The 23,026-nt window shown below is 39.4% G+C and overlaps 1 protein-coding gene across 1 annotated transcript; it reads left to right on the top strand.

Annotated features, from left to right (window-relative positions):
• Positions 1-778: 778 nt before the first annotated feature.
• Positions 779-21,210, top strand: VBP1 (VHL binding protein 1). Its single transcript, XM_028094909.2, has 6 exons — positions 779-898; positions 4,679-4,803; positions 13,798-13,864; positions 15,326-15,424; positions 18,298-18,436; positions 20,183-21,210. The coding sequence occupies exons 1-6, from the start codon at positions 806-808 to the stop codon at positions 20,251-20,253; spliced, it is 594 nt and encodes a 197-aa protein (XP_027950710.1). The 5' UTR covers positions 779-805; the 3' UTR covers positions 20,254-21,210.
• Positions 21,211-23,026: the final 1,816 nt, after the last annotated feature.

Genomic DNA, 23,026 nt, shown 5'->3' with positions numbered 1-23,026 from the left:
AGGCGGGAGGAACAGCGTTGTTAGTTGTTAGAAAAGAGACCAAAGAATAAGTACTCACGTCTGTATAACGCATTTGCTTTCAAAGGGTCGTAGTGGTGGACGGTGTTGGGGAAGTCCTTCGGGCTGGAAGCCTCGGAAGAGTTCTTAGGATTTTGTGTGTAGAATATGAAGTTTTGAAAATGGTTGAATTGGGGTGGCAACATTCCGATCAAGGGTGGCTTTCAGGAAAGGTTGGTGCAGTGGGCGGGATATTTATTAAAATCAGGCCAATGGCTCCATTCCGAAACAGACACAAAACAAGTCCCCTTTGAGGGCCAGGAAGCTCGCTCGGATTGTGGGACCAGAAAGGCACGGAGACCAAGGCCCCGTCGCGGCGTCTAGGTCCCAGATTCACTTGTAGCCGAGAGGGGATCGGGTCGCTTGGAAGGCTATTCTGGAAGGTGTTGCCCGTTTTGGGGTGGAACTGAGGTCTAGTTCGGGCTCTGATTCCCAGGGTCCTCGAGCCCTCCCACCCACAAAACCCCCAAGACCCTTCTTCCCTGAACCCTGCATAGATTCTTCCTGCAGAGCCAGCATCTCCCCCGCGGCACTTCCTGGCTTGTCACTCACCTCTGCACAGCCAATTAGCACCCACAGGTTGGGCGACTCGTCGGAGAGAGAAGGGGCGGCTACTTCCTGCGCGCCAATGAACCCGCAGACTCACAAGGAGGAGGGGGGGCGGGCCTGCAGCTGTGAGCGAGCCAATCAGGGACCACCAGCGGCTGGCGGCTCGGGAGGCAGTTACTCGCGCTCTCGCTTTCCCAAGATGGCGGCCGCGAAGGACGGTTGTGGCTTAGGAGAAGTGGCTACGGGGAACGGGCGACGGCTCCACCTGGGGATTCCTGAGGCCGTGTTTGTGGTAAGAGGCACGCTGGTCCTCGGCATGTTGGCGCTAGGCCGCGGGCTACCCCTACTTCCCGGCCTTCACCCCGGCCTCGACTACTGGGGGAGGAGTTGAGCAAATGGACCTGAAAGAGAGCGCTTCGCCCGCTCTCCCCCTCTACGCCTAGACGAACTGAACTTACTGGTACCCCCCCCCCCCCCCCCCCCCGCGGAGGGAAACGCGGTCGGCGAACAGAAGGGGACGCGGGACGGGAGGACTGTGGAGCGGGGCGGGGCGGTCTGAGGGGCCTCTCCCCGGATGCCGGGTTTCACTCTCTGCTGCTTTTGGAAAGGGAAAGGGGGAGGCGGTGAGCAGCCAGAGAGAGACTCAGCCTAGATGCTGGAGGGACCGACGGTTATATGGTGACAGGATACAATGAGTAGGCAGAACAGCTGGTGCTTAGGTGTGAAAATAGGAAATTACACCTAGTCTGTTCAAGGAATGCTGTGGTCTGTTGCCTTGCAGGAATGGAAGAAGAGACTGATGGGAAGGTAGGATAGAGTCAGAGTGTGAAGGCTTTGTGTGTGTCCTGCTAAGGAATTGAGGCTTTATCCAGTAGGCAACGGGCTGTCATTAGAAGCTGTCTACATAAAGGCACGGTATAATCATATTTGGTTTTAGGTACATCGTTCTAACAACTTAGTAGAGAATGCATCGTGTGGAGTTGAGAGAGGAGGTAGGGAATGCAATTTGGAGGCTTCACAGAACACGGGGATCAACCCAAGTCCAATCAAAGAGAAGCAACTATATAACTTCAACACTGTCCTTTCATTAGGCCATTCTAGAAATAGTATTTCAAAACTGTTTGAATAATGAGAGAAAACACGACTGGCCTTCAGGTCAGTATCATCTGTCTTTCACTCAGTTCTGACCGAGCTACTATAAAGTGTTAACGGAATTTTCTTGACCTTTTGGGTTGTACCTATATTGCTTTATCTCCACCTTTTTGTTAATGATACATTACATCATTCAAAATACCCATTTCTTTTATTTATTCTTTATTTAGACCACTTTTATATACACTCTGTATTGCATATTTGCATTTGCTGATTCAATTTTGTAGTTGTTTTCTTTTGTTATTTTGTGTTTTCCCCCTGAGCTATGCCATTTATTTCTTTACATTCGTTTCCCAACTAATGGTAATGAGACAAAATTTGTTGAGTGCCACGCACTTTCCTAATGCTTTTCCAAAACTCCAGGAGGTAGGTATTATCATTCCCATTTTGTGGATGATGAAACTGAGGAACTTGAGTCACTTGGCCCCAAGTCATATAGTGTGAAAGTAAGCAAGTTATCCAGGATTTGAACTTGGGCAATCTGTGGAGCACCAGGGCCCCTATTTACATGCTCTGCCCGTGGGAGGAAAGTGAGGTAGTCATCTTGGCTCAGTGTCAATTTCTCCTGGTCCTAGCACAGCACCTGACACATAGTATAAGCTCATAACTAGATGTTGAATTCAATTTCCATAGTGCCTTAAATAATACGTTCTTGGTCCTCAGCTAGAGATGGCTTCAAAAAGCTAATTCAGGAGGATACACTTTATCTGAGGCTTTATAAAGTCTTATCTTAAAATGCCTTTTCCCCCTAAAATTGCTCTGGTTTATTTTTTCTAGACCTTAAAATTTCTACCAGTAGAATATAATATGTAAGCAATCCAAATTTTATGTAATTATTTGAATAACATGGTATTGTAGAAAGAACATTGGCTTCTAAGTAGCCAGGGTTTGAATCCTGCCTCTAGTTTGCAATTGCTGCTTCATCTTGAGCATTTTATTTTTTACCACTTTGAGCCTCAGTTACTTTCACTGAAATAGCGATAACAATATTTAGAGAGTTGCTATGAGAAGCAATGTGTGCTTTCAGTATAAGAAGTAGATGCTTAATATATATTAGTTTCTGTGATACAGGAGGCCCTATACTGTTCTGGTTAAAAGTCGGACCTCATCCTTTTCTCCATTCCCACTGGTGCCATAGTTTGTTTTCTTTCTCTGCTTGAATTGTCCTTTTCTCCCTCGCCCAGTTGCTCATGTCTTGTCTTAATCTCTCAACATCTAGTTCAGATATGACCTCCCTGTAGTTTTTCTTTTTTTAAAAAAGATTTTATTTATTTTAGAGATAAAGACAAAGAGCTTGCGAGGTGGGGGTGGGAGCCGAGGGAGAGGGACAAGCAGACTCTGTGCTGAGCGCAGAGTCCAATGTAGGGCTCAATCCCACCACCCTATAGATCATGATCTGAGCACAAATCAAGAGTTGGATGCTTAACCAACTGAGCCACCCAAGCGCCCCTCCCTGTAGTTTTTCTTGAGCACTGCCCCAAGACAGAATTCTTGGCACTTTCATCTGTTCCCTCAGCACATTGTATTATAGACATATATAAACATAGCTAATGTTTGTTGAGCACTTACTAGCTGTCATGTATTCTTGTAAGCATTTTACACATGCTAACTCATTTAGTCCCCTGTGAGAAAAAGGTATTTTCATTTTTACAGATGAGAAACTTGAGTCAAAGAGAGAGGTTCAATAACTTCTCCAAAGTGAACACGTCTGGTACGTGGTGAAGCCAGGATTCAAACAAGGCAGGCCCTGTCTCTTAGCCACAGTTCTGTGCTGCTTAATTCTGCTTGCTAGACTCTAAGCTCCTAGCAACATTTACCAGGTGCTAGAAACTTTGACTTTTATCTCTTTCCTGCAGTGACCCTTCTGGGAGGATGGTGTCTCCATTATACATGCAGAGTTCAGTCATTGCCCCCAGCCTCACCTTTTCAATTTCTTTTACAATGTCTCTAGCTTGATGGCTTCAGAGTTCACACTCCCTTGCTGTTGTTTTTCTTTTGCTTCTTGTCTTGTTTTGGCTAAAATACTCCCTTATAGCTAGTAAGTATGGATAAGAATAATATAGAGATCTCAGAAACCATAAGGTTATTGAATTTAACTTAAAATGAAAGAATAAAGTTCTTTAAAGTGCTGGAAACGTCCAATAGGATTGCCCTAAAATTTCCATCTATTTTCATTTAGTTCCTGATCCTTATCTTATTAACTCATTTTTCTTCAAGGACCAGCATGTAGTATACATTTAAAAAGTGCTGTTCAGTTTTACTACTTTTCTTTTGCTTCATTATTCCTTTTACAAAAGATTGTTCTGTTTGCCTTTTAGGTTTACTTTATTTCCACCATTGATACTTAAGGAGGTACTTGTGGCTTGCCTTGGGAACCTAACGACCATATTTAGCATGATTTCTATGGTAGAACGTGCATTAAAAATTTTAGTCAATAATTTTGGCATATAATCTGTTGAGTCGTTTTGTGACTAGGCTGCATGACTAGGCAATGTGTTTGATTGTAATTTTCATATTTACTACTAGGGTCGCCTGGGGGGTGCATAAAGCAGGTAAGGTCATCTTTCTTTCCCTATATATAAATAAAAATAAAAAGAGGAAGGTGGAGGAAGAATAAATTAGCTACATAATGTATGTGCACTGTCTGAAATGGTCTTGAATTTTTTATAACTACATTTTAGTTAAAAACAAGTATTTGGAAAAAAGAAACAAGCTTTTTCTTTCTTTTTTGTTTTAAAGATAAAGTTGAAGCAGTCAAAAATCAGATTAGAGGTATGAATTCTAAAATTTGAGAGTACCTGGGTGACTCAGTTGGTTAAGCGACCAACTCTCGGTTTTGGCTCAGGTCATGATCTCAGGGTTTAAAATCTTTAAAAAAAAAAAAGTCTAAAACTTGTCATGTGTTATTTTGATATTAAAGGAAGATGTAGATTCCTTCATGAAACAGCCTGGGAATGAGACTGCAGATACAGTACTAAAGAAGCTGGATGAACAGTACCAGAAGTATAAGTTTATGGAACTCAACCTTGCTCAAAAGAAAAGGAGGTAAGTGTAAACATTTACAAGTTGTTTTTTGTTGTTAATTTTGTATGGCTTAAACTTTAAAAATCAAGACATAATTTACATATAATAAAATGTCCAGATGTTGAATATTCAGTTTAATGAATTTTCACATATGTATTCACTTCTATAATCATTGCCCAGATCAGTATGTAGAATATTCCTATTACTCTAGGGAGTTCCTGTCACCCCTTTCTGGCCAACTCTGCCCCCTCTGAGACAACCATTGTTCTGATTGTTTTCACCATAAATTTGTTTTTGTCTGTTCTTGAACTTCATATAAGTGAAAGCATATAGTAACTACTATTTTATGTCAGGCTTCTGACACTTAGTATAATGCTTTTGAGAGTCATCCATGGTCTTGTGTGTATCAGTAAATTAGTTTCTTTTTAGTGCTGAATCTTCCTCCATTGTATGTATTTGTACCACCCACAATTTTTATCTATTTGCCTGTCAGTGGACATTTAGGTTGTTTCCCCCTTTGGCTTGAAGTCTTTGTGTGGGTATACGTTTTCATTTCTCCTGGGTAATTACCTCGGGGTAGAATTGCTAACTTCTATGGTTTAAGTGTAATGTTCAGTGTTAGAAGGAAACTGCTGAAAGTCCTCCAAAATGGCTGTATCGTATTTTACTCCCACCAGCAGTGTATGGAGTTCTAGTTGTTCCATTAGTCCACATCCTCGCCAACACTTGGTATTATTAGTCTAAAGATGGTTTTGAACACATAGTAGAATGAATATTGAAGACCTTACTCCAAAGCATCTAGGCTCACAACATCTTGGATCTCTAGTACATCCTTCTTATTTTGCCATTGAGATGAGAGACCCATAGAGGTTATGACTTTCCTAGATTTCACAAATAATAGGCAAAGAACAAATGAATCCTTGCTCTCAATTGTGTATTTCCCTATATTTTTATAGTAGCTTATAAAGTCAGTTGACTGCAATAAATACTTGTGGATATCTGCTATGCACATATGCCAGAATTCTTATGTCAGTTAAATATTTATGGGATTCCAACTAGGTGCCATATACTGTGTTGGGTGAAATAAGGTCCAGTATCTGCTCTCAACAGGGACACAGTCTAGGGGCATGGTAGATATGTAAATAACATAAGCACATAAAGTATCGCAGTTGAGATACTTTAGTACAAAGTAATGAGTTAGCACAGGGAAAGGTATGATCTGGAGGGGGATGAGGAGGTTCAGGGGAAGCTTCCAAGAGGAGCATATGGCTGTGTGAAGAAGTTTGAAGGCTGGTTATGAATTTGGAGGCAGACTAAAGCAAGGAAGGATCATCTGGGCATCACGTGCCATTCATGTAAAAGTACAGAAGTTTGTATTGAGATATATTTTCTCATTTGATTCGGTGACAGGGAAATTTGAATAAGGGTTGGGTATTAGATGAAAAGTCATTGACATAAACAAATGGAGAGTGTTAACAGAAAAGAGTAGGATAGAAAACACTAAGAACAGTATGCTCTCGTTTTGGAAAGAAACGTATATGTACACAAATTTCTGGAAGAAGCTACACTAATGGTGTATTAACAGTGGTAATCTTTGGGTGATGGGAATATGATATTTTAAAAAAATTTGGTTATCGGTATTGCTAAATTTCTCCAGTAGTCACATACTGCTTTGTAATAAAAGTTTATTTTCATTTTATTTTATTTTTTATTTTATTTTTTTAAAGATTTTATTTATTTGACAGAGAGAGACACAGCGAGAGAGGGAACACGAGCAGGTGGAGTGGGAGAGGGAGAAGCAGGCTTCCTGCGGAGCAGGGAGCCCGATGCGGGGCTCGATCCCAGGACCCTGGGATCACGACCTGAGCCGAAGGCAGATGCTTAACGACTGAGCCACCCAGGCGCCCCTATTTTCATTTTAAAAAGAAGAATAAGGTCATTAATTTCAGATCACCCACAGGGAGGTTATAGATAGAGAAGAAAATGGGCCTCAGGACCAAGCCCTGGGAGAGAGGAGGAAATTTGTGTACCATAGTTATATTGCTAACTCTAGTGCTGTGGTGTAGTAGGATATTCACTCCAGGTTTACATTTGCTCTAGGCATGAATGTGAGGGATAAAAATAGCACTGTGTACCTGTAGCCTTCCTCATTAGGTGCACTTGGGGTATATCAGTGAACAAAACAGACAATCCCTGCCCTTGGAAATGTTGCAGTCTAGTGGAGTCTAGATAGTAAACACACAATTCAATAGAACTAATTTTATTGTGCACCTAATATGTGCATGGCGTCATCTTCAGTACTTAGGATAGATCAGTCCTCCTGGAGCTGACATTCTAGCCAGAAAACAGAATTAGATTATAGAGTAGGTTAGAAGGTGATAAATGCTATGGAATAAGAGGGTGTGGAGTATTGGAGGTGGCAGCTGCTGAGGGTTTTGAGCAAAGGAGTGGTATGATCTGATTTTCCCCTATTATTATACGACTCCCTCGGGTTGCTGGCTGATAATATTCCTGAGAAGGGCAGAAGCAAGGAGGTCAGTTAGTAGGCCCTTTCATGAATCTAGGTAAGTTGTTAGAGGTGGTGGGAAAGAAGCATATTCTGAATCTACTTTCAAGCTGGAGCCAGCATGATCTGGTGGGTCAGAGGTGAGATGTGGAAGGGACACATACAGGATGGCTCCCAAGTCAGAGCAACTTGGAAGGAAGAGTTAACTCATCATCTGAGATGGAGAAGACTGTGGGTGAAGCCGGTTTGGAGGAAGATCGGGAGTTCAGTTCTGGACACATTTGAGATACCTTTTTGGATATCCAAGTACAGATAGATGTTAAACAGGCAGTTAAATTTGTGAGTCTGACTTTGGGGAGCAATCTGGGCTGGAGATAAAAATTTGGGAGTAACTTAAAACTAGGGGACTAAATGAGCTCCATCACCAAAAGAGTGCATGTAGGTGAAGAAAGGATCAAAGATTTGGGTACTGCAACAGTCAGATGTTAGGGAGAAGAGGGATAACCAGTAAAACGACTGAAAAGCTGCCAGTGGGGTCAGGAAAAACCAGGAGAGTTTACTCTGGAAGCCAAGGTAAGAAAATGTGTGATAGAGAAGGGAATGATCACCTGTGTCAAGTAGGATAAGGACTGAGAATTGACCTGGACTTAGCAAAGTGGAAGTCATTGGTGTTCTGGATGGGAATGTTGTTGGTCCAGTGGTTTAAAAGACACTGGGGAGGGTATGTGCTATGGTGAGCGCTGTGAATTGTGCAAGACTGCTGAATCACAGAAACAAATAATACATTATATGTTAAAAAAAAAAAGATAGCAGGAGGGGAAGAATGAAGGGGGGGAAATTGGAGGGGGAGATGAACCATGAGAGACGATGGACTCTGAAAAACAAACTGAGGGTTCTAGAGGGGAGGGGGGTGGGGGGATGGGTTAGCCTGGTGATGGGTATTAAAGAGGGCACGTTCTGTATGGAGCACTGGGTGTTATATGCAAATAATGAATCATAGAACACTACATCAAAAACTAATGATGTAATGTATAATGATTAACATAACATAATAATAAAATAAAAAAAAGAGAATGATAGAATTGGAGATAGTGAATATGGAAAGCTTTCTGAAGAGTTTTACCCATTTCAGTAGTGGGTGGTTGTCTTTTTTTATTTGTAGGTGTTCTTTATACATTGACCCTCGAACAACACAGATTGTTCAAACATGGGTTTAAACACGGGTCCACTTACACATGGATTTTTTTCAATATACATTTTGGAAAAATTTTTGGAAGATTTGTGACAATTTGAAAAAAACTTGCAGATGAACTGCATAGCCTTGAGATACAAAATAAATTTTTGTAAAAGATATAAAAGATAAAAGATAAAAAATTAAGAAAATGTTAGGTATTATTGTAAGGATACAGTATATAATACATAAAATGTATTATAACATATATATGTTTATCGACTGTTTATGTTATCTATAAGGCTTCCAGTCAACAATGGGCTATTAGTAGTTAAGTTTTGGGGGAGTTAAGAGTTATACATGGATTTATGACTGCATGGGGGGTTGGTGCACCAGCCCCATTAGGATATTAATCCTTTTAAGTTACATGGATGAGAAATTTTTCTTCCTTTTGTAATTTATCTTTTTTCTTTCCTTATGGTTTCCTTTGATGAGTAGTTCTTAATTTAAATGTTTTCGGTTAAAATTTTCCTTAATAGCTTTTTGTGTCTCATTTAAGAAATCTTACCCTATATTTCATGTTCAAAAACACAAACCTCTGTGTTTTCCTCTAAAAGCTTTAAAATTTTGCTTTTCACATTTAACTTCTTATTTTTTTATTTATATTTATTGTGGGGGAGGGTTAGAGGGAGAGAGAGAGAATCTTATGCAGGCTCCACATTCAGCATGGAGCTTGACACAGGGCTCAGTCTCACGACCCTGAGATCATGACCTGAGCCGAAATCAAAAGTCAGAGGCTTAACTGACTGAGCCACCAAGGCGTCCCTCACATTTAACTTCTTAATCCAGAAATTTATTTTTATGTATGGTATGTGTAAGTTTTCAATTTCTTTTTTTTTTTTTAGTGGATATACTGTGGACGTATTATTTGACTAAACACCATTTAATTTTAATGTAGTCCAATTTAACAATCTGTTTCCTCCTGTTTAAGAAATATTTTCCTATCCCAAGTTCATGAAGATATCCTCCTAATATTTTATTCTCAAAGTTTTATTGTTTTCTCTTTCACAACTGTGTTCCTAAATTTCAAAGCAATTGTGAAATTTTCAAGCATGTTTCTTTGTCTTCTCAATACTGTAAATTGATAGTTGGATCTGCAGTCTTGATCATATTCAGGGTCTTTGTGACAACAGTGCTTCATAGGTTTGTGTATTGTTTTTCCATTAAGAGGTAGTGTCTAGTTGTCTCTTTTTATGGTGCTCAGTGCCTAGATACATTAATTGTGAGTTGCAAAATGATCTAATTCAGTTATTTTTCACTTATTAATAAGTCTGGTATACTTCTATAAAGAGAAATAATTCCTACTCATTATTTGATAAGAGTAGCTGCAGGAAATCAGCTCACCTTTCAGTTTCTTCCCTTGCTGGGAGTCAGCCCTGTAGTTCCTGTCACCTTCAGCAGCTCTCTGGCTAGTTGAGTGGTCACAGGTGGGAGTGCTGGTCTGCCATCTTAACCGGAAACAATTTTTATCCCTTTTTAAAAAATTTTTAGTCTATATTATTAGGCACATGCAATTTGAGAATTATTATGTCTTGGTGAACTTAACCTTATATAAGATAATGCTTATTGTTTTAAAGTCTGTTTTGTTGGCTACTTCCAGCTATCCCAGCTTTCTTTTGGTTAACATTTTCTTATTTCATCTTTTCCAATCCCTTTACTTTCTGCCTGTTTATTATTTATATTTAAGGGTGTACCATGCAAACAACATAAGGTTATTGTTTTAAATCTAGCCTATCTTTTTAGATCAACTGATTTTTCTTTTTGGATATGTTCAAGATGATAATCTCGTTTCATTTTACTGTAATTTGTCTATGTGTGGATGTTTTTCTTCTTTCTTCACTAGCTATATGTCAGCTTCCTGTAACTATGGATAACTGTGTGGTTTGCCTTTATCCATAGAGGATTTTGCTTTTGCCAGGAGTGGTGATTCTATACCAGCCTGTTCCTATTGTGGCACTTAATATGTGAGCTTCCCCACTGAGTTGCCGAGGCAGGGACCCAGGCTTGGGTCTGTAGCTGATAGCAGCACCTGACTCATGATGCTTACTTTTCTCTAGTTCTCACTGCTCAACTCAAAGCTTTTCTAGTTTTTTACCCTTTAATTTTTTCAGGAACTTTCCTCACCTCTATGATATCAACTATGCTACAAAAACTATTTTTGTGCATGATCGAGTTGTTTTGCAGCAGATGGCTCTGTGTAGTTTGGATACTAACCTTTTTCTTTTACGTATCCTGTAAATTTTTCCTTGCAGCCTGTCATTTGCCTTTAACTTTACCTTCAGCTGTATAAAAGTTCTTTAGTATTTCATAATTGTTTTGTGGTAATCTCCTCAACACCTGGATTGTATGTCTTTTATCGTTCTTTAACTGGAAATTTTGTGATTATCATATTTTGTATTTTTTTCTGGTAATTTTTTTTCTCTTGTCTCCTTCTGGGATTCCTGTTAATATAGATTTTGATGCTTCTAATTTGGCCTTCTATTTCTCTATTATTTCCTCTCTTCTACTGACTTTGGTAATTTGTCTTTTGGCCATTAGATGGATGTCCATGAGTTCTTTATTTCAACCATTACATTTTTTTGTACCTAGTCGTTTGGGTTAGTTCTTCTTAGAGCTAGCTACTTGTTTCTTTATATTATCAATATCCTTTCTTTTCTCTCAGGTATTTTTAAATACTCACTGTATAATCTTATCTTTTAGTATTTCATTTTGTTTCATCTGATGGGTGTTGTTGAGTTTATTGTCTTTATTTTATTGTAGTTGTGTTTATCAGATTATCATTTCTTTTCCCCATCAGCTCATATTCCCTCAGGGATATCAGTTTCTTTGGTCACTAATGTGTGTGGGGTTGGGGGTAATTAAAGCCCCTCCTGGTGAGTACGGGTAGGAAGAATGCTGCTGGTGTTACAATCTAGGGCACCACCATTGGACAGATGTTCCTTCTCCCAAACCAGGTGACTTGGCCTCTGAGGGTTCTTTTTGTTCCTCTGCCCTTGGCTGTCTTCACTGTCATCACTCCTGGGAGTAGGAGTTGCGGGGGCAGACTATTGGGGACCAGTATTTGTCTTCTTAGCTCCTTAGCCTGACCTCTCTGCTTCTGGTCAATTCTACCATTTTTTCACCCTGTAGCAGTGAGGGGGTAGGTAAGGTGATTTACCCAGGGCAGTTTAGAGGGAGGAAAAAACATCTAAAAAGCTTTCCTTTCCTTTAATATTTGATCTGCTTCCCTTCTAAGCTGCTATCTCCCTTCTCACTCTTCTACCCACTCCTAGAACTTAGAGATTTCCATTGCTCATATAACAAAGACCTAGAACTGACCCAAGTGTCCATTGGCAGGAGAGTAGATAAAGAAGTTGTGCTACATGGGGCGCCTGGGTGGCTCAGTCGTTAAGCGTCTGCCTTCGGCTCAGGTCGTGATCCCGGGGTCCTGGGATCGGGCCCCGCATCGGGCTCCCTGCTCCGCGGAAAGCCTGCTTCTCCCTCTCCCACTCCCCCTGCTCGTGTTTCCTCTCTCGCTGTCTCTCTCTGTCGAATAAATAAATAAATCTTTAAGAAAAAAGTTGTGCTATATTCATAATTGAATATTACACAGCAGTGAAAATGAATGGATAAGTCTTAGGAACCTAATTGAGTTAAGCAAACCCAAGAAAAATGCATTCAACACTCGATCATATTAAGCCAAGAAACCAGCAAAGAATATATTGTTTGGGAATATACATAAATGTTAAATTATTGGAAAAAGAAGAAAAAGGGGCTGTAAACACAGGAGAGCTGCTGTCTCTTGGGATGGAGCAGAGTGGGAAGAGGTATATTGCTTGGACATGCTCAGCGACCTTGGTGATGTGGTTCTTCAGTTGACTGGGGTTGCAGCTGCTTGATTTATTAATATGCTTCATAATTTATGTATTACATACAAAAATATCATAGAAATCATTGACATGACCAAAAACCTTTATTTGAACATTCTTCTTTTGTTGCATGTGTATCAGATATTTTACAAATAAATATATATTTTTAGCATTTACCTATATTAACATGTAATACAAAAGTAAGCAGAGTTGGAAGCGCTACAACATCCATTCCATATTGAATTTGTAAAGAGCTCACAGAGCTAAGTAAAGTAAGTAAAAAAAAATGAACAATAAATATGTGTTTCTATATTATTCACTGGACTATATTTCCAGATAGTGATAGTATTTTTTTTTTAAGTAGCAGGCTCATCTAACATACTTCTTGCCAGGTCAGTAGCACAGGGTATAATAAAGTTTGCCCTGCTAGTCTCCTTCACATATTCTGTGACTTCCTTTATATGATGCAATAAGTATATTTTCTTTGTTTTTTGTTTATCAAGTTTTTATTTAAATTCCAATATAGTTAATATACAGTGTTATATTAGTTTCAGGTGTACAGTATAGTGATTCAACACTTCTATAATAAGTACATTTTCATTATCACATTTAAATTTTGTTTACATGCCAATTTCCAGTCATATTTAGTTAAATGTATTCTGAAAGAACCACAGCTTTGTTTTTGTATCCCTAGTTTGTCTTGTTACAAATTCCATTGTGATTTGACAGGGACCCCACAACTAGTTTGCACATTTTTCCATGCACAACACATTGTAACCTTGGGCAGCTTCTAATCACCAGAAGAAAGAGCTAAACCTCAGTGCCAACAAAATAAAAAATGTTTCATTCTTCTAAGTATGTTTCTAAATATGTTTTCAGCATATTTTTATCTCTTATTTTCTTGTCAGTGAGGTTGATGTTGCTTTGGAATCAGTTGCTAGTAGCTTTTTAAGAATAATTTTTAATAGACTTTAGTTGTTAGAACACTTTTATGTCCATAGCACAGTTAAGCAGAGGGTACAGAGATTTCCCATATATTCTTTGCCTCCCCACACATGCAGAACCTCCATTATCAACAGTCTCCACCAGAGTAGGACATTGATTACAATTGTTGAGTCAAGGGGTGTCTGGCTGGCCCTGTCATTGGAGCATGTGCCTCTTCTTTTCAAGGTTGTGAGTTTAATCCTCACATTGGGTGTAGAGCCTACTTAAAAAATAAATAAATGATGAGTCAGTATCAATATATTAACTGAAGTCCATAGTTTACCTGAGTGTTCACTGTAGTGTTGTATGTTCTGTGGGTTTTGACAAATGGATGGTTTTAATGGTTCTCAAAGAGATAATCAATAGAAAATGCAAAGCTAGTAAGACTGTGTCCTGGTGTTTTTCTTGCCTGCAAAATACTAAGTCAACCTTTTTCTTATTCACAGGCTAAAAGGTCAGATTCCTGAAATTAAGCAGACTTTAGAAATTCTAAAATACATGCAGAAGAAAAAAGTAAGTGCATTTTTGTTTCTAAATATGCGTGAACCAGAATACTTCAGCAGAGACTCATCTTCCTTGACTCTTTGGTCACTGGTATTTGAATGTGTTATATCCAGTCTGCCTTCTTGATACTTGTGTACATGTACTGATGTCACAGTGTTACTTCTGTGATAAATTTTGTGGCTTTTTTCCCAAGTCAGCTTTAATTTTAGGGCCTACACTTCTTGGATTCTTTTACTTACATGAAGTATTTGTAAAACTAAATGCAATTGAAAGTTATTTTAGGTACAAAAAGAAAATGTCTTATTTTGAGGTAACAGAATCCAAGGGTTTTATCGTTATTATTGTTCTCCCTAAGAAGAAGGACTGAGTCTAAGAATCTTAGAAATTGTGTTTTGGGTTCTCATGTAACGGGAAACTGTTACAGAGAGGTTACACTTGACCAGTGTCACAAAGCTAGTTATTGGCAGAAGTGTATTTGAGAATCTTCTGAGTCTTAATCCAGTACTCATTAAATAAAAGCAGGCTGTAAAGATTAAATTTTATAAGCATATTGTACTTAAAAGATTATATGGGGGTGGCTGGGTGGCTCAGTCAGTTAAGCTTCTGCCTTCTGCTCAGGTTATGATCTCATGGGTTGTGAGATCGAGCCCTGCATTGGGCTCCCTGCTCAGCGGGGAGTCTGCTTCTCCCTCTCCCTCTCCCCCCCCGCCCCCGGCTTGTGCATGCTCTCTCTCTCTCAGATAAATAAATAAAATCTTTTTAAAAATGGGTATATAATTTATTACTTGACTACTAGAATAACTATCTCCAATACATTATTTTACGTGGTGAAATTTGTAAGAGACTTCAGGAAACTGGTTGGTTCCGCATGAAGCACTAATGAAGTAATAATTGCTAACTTGTGGGAGAGGGAGAGAGAGTGTGAGTGGGGGAGGGGAGGGGAGGGGAGGGGAAGGGCAGAGGGAGAGAGAGAATCCCAAGCAGACTCCACTCTTAATGCAGAGCTGACGTGGGGCTCAGTCTCACGACCCTGAGATCATGACCTGAGCTGAAATCAAGAGTCGGAGGCCTCGCTGACTGAGCCCCCCAGGTGCCCCAATAATTGCTCACTCTTGCATAGCACTTACTCTGTGCCAGGCACTATTTTGTGTGTATGTGTGTGCATGTTTGTGTATAGTCTGTTTTCCACAGCCTTCAGCGGTATTGGGACTATTATTCTAATTTTATATATCGGGAGCCGGAGACACAGATCAAGTGAAATGCCAAATTTACACAAGTAGTAAGTAGCTGAGCCAGAATCCATGGCCCCCATGCCCAGCCATCTGGCTCCAGCATTCATGTATTTTGCCACCACACTTAGTTGGCATGATGGTACTGTTCTAAATGACTTAGGTTCAGCTCTATGATCTCTCCTTTATAGCCTTGTTATTAAACTGACCTATTTACAATACTGTCATTTTTTTTTTGAAGGAGTCCACCAGTTCACTGGAGACCAGATTCTTACTGGCAGATAACCTGTATTGCAAAGCTTCAGTTCCTCCTACTGATAAAGTGTGTCTGTGGTTGGGGGTAAGTAACTGAAATAGCCCCAGCTTCCTTGGCTGACACTGGTAAACCAGTGTATTTTTCCCACCACAGCAATACTGTTTAAGCCGGGGAAAGTGCTCATCTCCCTTTGACTGTGGAAGGAATACAGGGTTGGAGTTCAAGGGGTCTGTATTGGAAACTGACTGGAATTACAAGTGTGATGAGCAGCAAAAGGTGCTTGTCTCTCCCAGTCAAGACAAAACTAACCAAAGCACTCTCTCTTCCCCTTCCGCTAATGCTTTATCTCTTAAATGTAACAGAAGGAAGAGGAATAGAAATAAAATAGAACCGTTGAACCTCAGATAAATGTTTCTTCCCCATAAGGGTTTATTAGTTCTGGAAAGATCTCTCAGAACTTAAGGGGGAAAAGATTATTACAAAAACCTTGAGATTAGCGTCCATTTTTAAAACCATGTATTTCAGTTTTAGATGATGTGATAGACCTTGTCTGTGATTTTTTCCTATCTTACTCTTCTCAATCCCCTGACCAATCATCCAACCCATTCCTGACTGTCCAGCTAGCTAGCTGTCCATTGGTCTTTTTACCCCGGACAAGTTCCCGTACCAAGTAGCAAGCTAAGTGTATAGGTCCCATCTCTCCTTACTGGAAGGATTTCCGCCTTGCTGTTACCATGTAGAATCACCCCTTAGAGGCACTCTAATGCTATGAAAGATGGGCAGATTAATACCCCAAAACTCACTCTCTGTGCCTTAGTTCCTCCTCCTTGATTTTTGTTAGTTGTAATGTTGTCAGGGTTTGTACATTTCATTCTATGACCCTAATTCCCGTACTTATTTACCTTTAGTTCTGTAAATGGATAGCTATCCGCCCAGTGGCTCTAATCCTAGGGGTAATCTTCCTCAATTTCTCTTTCCCTCAGTGCACATTCCATCAGCAGGTGGGGATAAGATGATTCCATAAACTAGATTGGGACAGTAGGGAGCTGTCTGATAAGAATTACAGCTGGAATCCACTTCATACCTCATAAGAGAATGAATTCTAAATGTATTACATAGTTGCCTGAAATACACCATCAAAGTTCTAGACCAAGTAATAGATAATTTGTTTTATAACCCTGGAATAAGGATGGTTTGTTTAGGCCACAAAACTCAGAAACTAAGGTGCCTGGGTGGCCCAGTCGGTTAGGCGGCTCCCTTTGGCTCAGGTCATGATCCGAGGAGATCCCAGGGTCCTGGGATCGAGCCCTGCGTTGGGGGCGGGGGGGGGGGGGTCCCTGCTCAGTGGGGAGTCTTCTCCCTCTGACTCTCCCCCTTCTTGTGCTCTCTCACACTTTCTCTCTCAAATAAATGAATAAAATCTTAAAAAAAAACAAAACTCATAAACTATAAGCAAAGTTGAAACTCCCTTTGCAGGCAGAGGACTAACAGGGTCCTTTGCACGGTTACTTGGAGTTGTGTTTTGGGCGTGTCAGTCTTGAGATGCCTGTTAGACCATCAAATGGAGAGGCTGATAAGACTGAGGAATGAATCAACAAAAGAGAAATACTTGGCACAGGGTACTTCCTGAATGAATCGTCAATGTTTTTCTGACACAAATGAAGTGTTTTTGAATGTATTCTAATTTTTTTTTTTTGTTAAAAGTAACCAAAGTGTAGAAACTTTCTGAAAAAAAAAAAAATAGTAATAAGAAACAGTGGCACGGGTGCCTGGGTGGCTTAGTGGGTGAAGCCTCTGCCTTCAGCTCAGGTCATGATCCTAGCGTCCTGAGATCAAGTCCTGCATTGGGCTCCTTGTTCAGGAAGGAGCCTGCTTCTCCGTCTGTCTGCTGCTCCCCCTGCTTGTGTGCTCGTTCTCTCTGTCTCTGACAAAAGAAGAAAGAAAGAAAGAAAAAGAGTGGCAGTTGACTCAGGAATGAGATTGGGGTCTGGGATTGAAGAGACATATACTTTCCATTGGATATTTTTTTTGTCCTATCTCAGTTTTTATACAGTTTTCTAACTATCATGGATTGGGTTATTCAGTCAGTATTTATGTAGCACCTGCTTTGTGCCAGACACTTTCATGTTGTCTGTCTCATTTAATCCTTACAACAATCCTTTGAGTAATTTTTAAATTCTGTCAGATGAGGGAAGTGGTTCAGGAAATGCCCAGTGGTAAGGCAGTCAATAGGAGGAGTTCAGAGCTGGGAAAGGTTTGGTTCCCCGCTTCCAGAATGCATGCATCTCTGAGTGTTGGCAGTAACACCAGATCTTCAGAATTCAACACAGTCACCTTGCCTTTGCCCCTAGCATCTGTTGGAGGTAGGAAGAGGACAGTAAAAGCTATAGCCATTACTGGAGCAAATTAGATAATATGTATATATTTGAAAACTTTTAAATTACTGTATCTTAAGCTAGGAAACAACTATTTAAATTGATTCAAATGTAGTACTATTTAGTGTCATCATGGAAGTTGTAGAAAGACGGAATTTGGTGTCTAAACATTGGTTCTTCTCTTAACTCTCCTGTTTACTTAATATCTCTGTTAGTGTAGGCAACCTGACCTCTTTGAGCCCACATTTTCTTAGCTGTAAAGAAGATGATAACCTGACTGACCAGGGTTATTATGAGGAGTAAATGATATGATGTATGTAAATATATTCTTTAACCCAGGGATCAACAAAGCTTGTGTAAAAAGGTCAGAGAGTAAATATTTTGGTTTTGCAGAGCGCATGGTCTCTGTCACAACTACTCAGCTCTGCCGCCGTGGTGTGAAAGCATAAGCAAATGGAGACTATCTGGGTTCCAATAAAACTTATAAGAAGAGGCAGCTGGCTAGATTTGGCCTAAGGGCTGTAGTTTGCCAACCCCTGCTCTAACCTCTGTTGAGTAATTGTCATGACTTTCTTTCTTCAGGCTAATGTAATGCTTGAATATGATATTGATGAAGCTCAGGCATTGTTGGAAAAGAATTTATCGACTGCCACGAAGAATCTTGATTCTCTTGAGGAAGACCTTGACTTTCTTCGAGATCAATTTACTACCACAGAAGTCAGTATCCTTTCTTTAACTAAAAGCAAAGGGAGGAAAGGAGAAAGATGTTTCCGACACTCTTACTTACATTATTTTAATGAGAAGAATATCCTTACTCTTAGGCTGATTTGAACTTGCCGATTTTATGAGAGTAATAAATAACATATTTGGAACTAATACTTAACTAAGTTTCTAGATAGATTTATCTAAATTTGAAGCGTGAAGGTTTGGAAACAGCACATTCAAATTAGCGCCTAAGCATTTTTCTTTCAAATATTTTCTCAAGACACCTTCAAAGCTAGTTAAATAGCTTAATCCACAAGCATTTATTAAGGGTCTCTTATGTTGCTGCAACTGTTGAGGCACAGGATGGTAAGTGTAAAAAAAGAGTGCCGAAGTCTTGCTGTGTTAGAACTGCACATGTAAAACGGCTAACTGGTAATTTCATAGCAAAATATAAGTGAGTTTGTTTCAGGTATGCCATGCCAAGGCAATTTAAAGTTAGAGAAAGAGAGATATGTGCTGGAATTAGTTCGAAGTTAGAACTTGGGCTGTTTTTAAAGGCATTATAGGATTTGGATCAGCAAAGAGAAGAGATGGGGGTAGGTATTTTGGTCAAGGTGGGGGTAGGCATGTTGAAACCCAGCTCTTTGCCTTTCCTCTCTGACCTGTCTCTCTTGGTGCCTGTTGCAGTCATTGGCCCCACACAGTCGCCCAAGGCGCTCTGAGGTGTTCCCAAGCCAGACTTTACCTCATGCCACTGACCACTTCCTGCCGTAGCCTTCCCGCAGTACCCTGGGTTCCAAATAGCCCCAGTCAGTTCTCCTCACCCCTTTATATTTCTACCCTGTTCTTCCTACCTGGAATGATTTCCCCCTATTTATGTGGGTTACTCCTTTTTTCCCTTCATATTTCAGCTGAAGCATCAGATCGTTTCTCAACATTTTCAAATCCTTGGGGTGTTTTGTTGTTTCCCTGTGCTTACTTAGCACTTTGCATGTAGTACTTTGTTTTCTGTGCCAAACTGGGAGCACTTCAAGTGTAGGAGCTGTACTTTCTCTTTTCTCCACAGCATGTAGCATGCAGCAGGCATTGAGTGCTTGGGTGAGGGAAGGCCTGTTGGAGGCCTAGAGCAGGGGTTGGCATGGTACTCTTAATGTGGAGACTTCATCCAGAGGGGGGAAAAGCTATTAAACTTCTAGAAGAAAAGACAAACCTAGGGGATAACATTGGAGAAAATCTAGATGACCTGAGTATGGTGATGACTTTTGGATACAACACCAAAGGCACAGTCCATGAAAGAAAGAATTGATGTGCGAGGCCTACACAGGGTGGTGCTTGTGGAAAGGAAAAGAAACTGAGTGAATGTCCTATTAAACTAAAGGGAGGGTAAGAGATGAAATTATTAATAATTGTACTAATTTAAATATTGCCTGAAAGGATATGGTTTGAACAGTCTTTGAAATTTCATGGATGAGGGGCTGTCTTTCAAACTGTTGACGGTGTCAAGCACATATTTTGTCAAGTATAACGCTATAGTTGACTACATGTGCTGAACAATTACTGATTTGAGACCTTGACTTTGTATTGGTGGAATTTAGTTCCAGTATTTTCCTAAATGATACTATAGCAAGATGGCTCACAACACTAGTTACCGGTATTTTGTGTGCATGATTTCTTTCTTTGATTCAGTATGTGAGTGAATACTTAGTCATTGCATCTGTTATCTTTAGATTCGCATTTGCATTTTCTTTGACAATTCTTGCAGATATGGCCAGGGTTTATAATTGGGATGTAAAAAGAAGAAACAAAGATGATTCTACCAAGAACAAAGCATAATGCTGACAATTAAAAATGTGGTTCAGTTTTCCAAACATGTTATTTTAAATACCCCAAAGTTTATCCCTAAAGGTTGACATGACTTTGATTTTTTTTTTAACAGCAAGAATGATAATTAAAACTTAAAAGAAGATAAACATCATTTTATTATAAAAACAAAATTGGTTTCAAATATTTTATGAAATTAGTATTTTAATTTTTTATTTCCAACAAAGTAAATGCTACTTTCGTCATTTTTTTGGTTTGTCATAAAAAAGTCTTGGCTGAAATGGCTGAGGTATGCTATGGGAGCTGAATTCTGGACACTTTTCTTTATTGGCTGATGGTACTCTCACTTGACGTGGTTAAACCAGTGTAGAGGTAGGAAAAACAGTTAGTTTAAATATTTCCAAACTTGTTTTCTTTAGTACATATGGGGCTTTATGGCTCTCTGTTGCTGTTATTTGTCTTATATAAATGGATTTTCATGAATTACTGCCTAGCCAATAACTATTATAATATTCTGTACTTTTCAAGAAATGGTAATTTGCCTTCCTAAACAGTAAGAGGGCTACTGAGACAACGCTTTTTCTTACCCCATAGAAGTGCACAGTGTCTTTGCGATGCCAACATAAGGGAGATCTTGGCCAACATGAAATAACAAAATTCTTTAGCCACTCAAAACTCTTGGCTAAGGCAATTTTGTATTTCTTAACAGTTCGCCAAAGCAGCTGAACAAGAATATTAAGATAAATATAAATCTGCAGTGGTTGAAAAGATTTGTGAGCTTTTTTATTCATGATAAAACCTCATAGGAAGAGTAGAAAAATCCCTGTGGAAAGCCATGGGTCCAGTGGCTAGCACTGGGTGATACAGATTCTGATAAAAAATGTATTATTCCATCTCCATGTAGTACAGCATATACTCGTACAATGTTTTGTACTTGTATTTCATGATATTAAAACATTGAAGTTAAAACTGTGGCATGGCACCTTTTTTTTTAACATTATTCTTTCTAAAGTTAACATGTGTCTTTTCACATATTTGTAAAGTTCATTTACTTCTACATATAACGAGCATGTCCCAAGAACTTATGTTTGTAGGAGCAACACAGAATCTCTTTGGAAGGAATACAGATCGGCAAACAATTGAGGAGTTAAATCTGAAAGACACCAAAGTTCCTTGAGTCACTTCTTCTCTCATACTTTTAAATTCCCATATTTTAGTATTTGAGGTTTGTATACATCTTGATATATTGTAAGTGCTAATTTTCCCAAACCTTATTATGGTAAGTATATTGGCACAAAATGTCCTTGTCAATAGTAGGACATGAATGATTTGCTCAGTTTAAGTACATGAAAATGGAACTGAATATGAAGAAACACAGCTCTTTAGAGGTGAATTAAAGAGCAAAAATTAAGTTAATTCTATAAATGCATATAAATACTTAGTATGTGTCAGGAATGGTATTAGGCTTTGTTAATAAAAGAAAGATATTTAAGCCTTGCCTCTGCCAGATCATTTGTAAGGGTTTACAGTTTCAGAATAACATAACCATACTGCTTTGACATGATATTTTCAAGCTTAATATTAGTATAGTACATCCAGAGAGGATATGGGTAAAAATTAACTATGAAACTTGATACTGAATAATAATAAGTGTGTTGGAAATGAAACTAATATTTATTTTTCCATTCAGATGCTCATTTGAGAAAATGTAGAAAATGGGAAAAAAGACATAAGTTCCGCTTGCAGTCCCCTTGACATTTCTTTGTCTTCCATTTCTTTTTTATGCATAGGTTTTTTTAAACATAATTTTGAAAATTTTGTCTTTATAATTTTTACCCTACTTTTTTCACTTAGCATGTACTTTGCTTATTACATAGTGCTACTATATTAACATCATTTTACTAGTTTCATAGTAGTATTCTAATGGGTGAACTGTAGTAAACTGTGATACACATTGAGACATTTGGGTTGTTTTAAAACTTTTTCTCCATTATAAGTAACAAATAATTCCGTAATTTACATTTTTACATGAGGCTTTCCTCATGTATTTAGGATTTTTCCTGAGACTTACCAAAAATGGAACTAAGGAGCAAGATTATAGCGTTTTTATTCCTGGGGTTAGCTGAGAATAGTTTTGTCAGTAGTGACAGTAGGGGATGATGGAAAGCACAATTCATCATCTCACCCCTGCCTTTCTCTGCCATATAGATATTGATGGCTGCAGTAGGAATGACCTTACCCAAGTCCACATAGCCAGAATGAGACCAAGACCCCGTTCCTAGGTGAATTTCCTTCCCTCTGTACCATGATGTCTCGCTCCTTTATTTAGCAATAACTAATAGCTAAGTTTGGTAGGAATGTTAACTAAAGTTCAGTCCCTTAATGAATAATGCTCTCCTTTCTCTGCTCTAAACTTCAGTGATACCTTTAAGGTCTTGAACTATTTCTTAAGGGTTTGTCTTGATTGGTTCTAATCATGTACCCTTTTGATAGCCTTACTATGCCTATTCACTGGTAATGTGGGATTGTGTTGTCTCTGAAGACAGTGTGTGTGCAACACCTATCATAGCTGGTGTTGGGTTCAGCTATACATTTAAACTCCCAAGCCCTGGATAGGCTATGTCTGACACCAGTTTACTCCGAAGGACACAGGACAGTAAGACACCATGCCAGGGGGTGGTGGGAATTCTTCTGTGGGAATTCTTGCAGCAGTCCCCACAGACTACATAGATAGGGGCAGGAGCCACCCTGACCTAGGAGCCATAAGGGACCACTCCCTCTTAGA

This window comes from Eumetopias jubatus, unplaced genomic scaffold, assembly GCF_037043125.1.
Source record: "Eumetopias jubatus isolate StellerSeaLion01/CBP00866 unplaced genomic scaffold, mEumJub1_p1.0 scaffold_60, whole genome shotgun sequence".
NCBI lineage: Eukaryota > Metazoa > Chordata > Mammalia > Carnivora > Otariidae > Eumetopias > Eumetopias jubatus.
The sequence above is the reverse complement of the archived record's forward strand: the minus strand, read 5'-3'. Positions and strand labels throughout refer to the sequence as shown.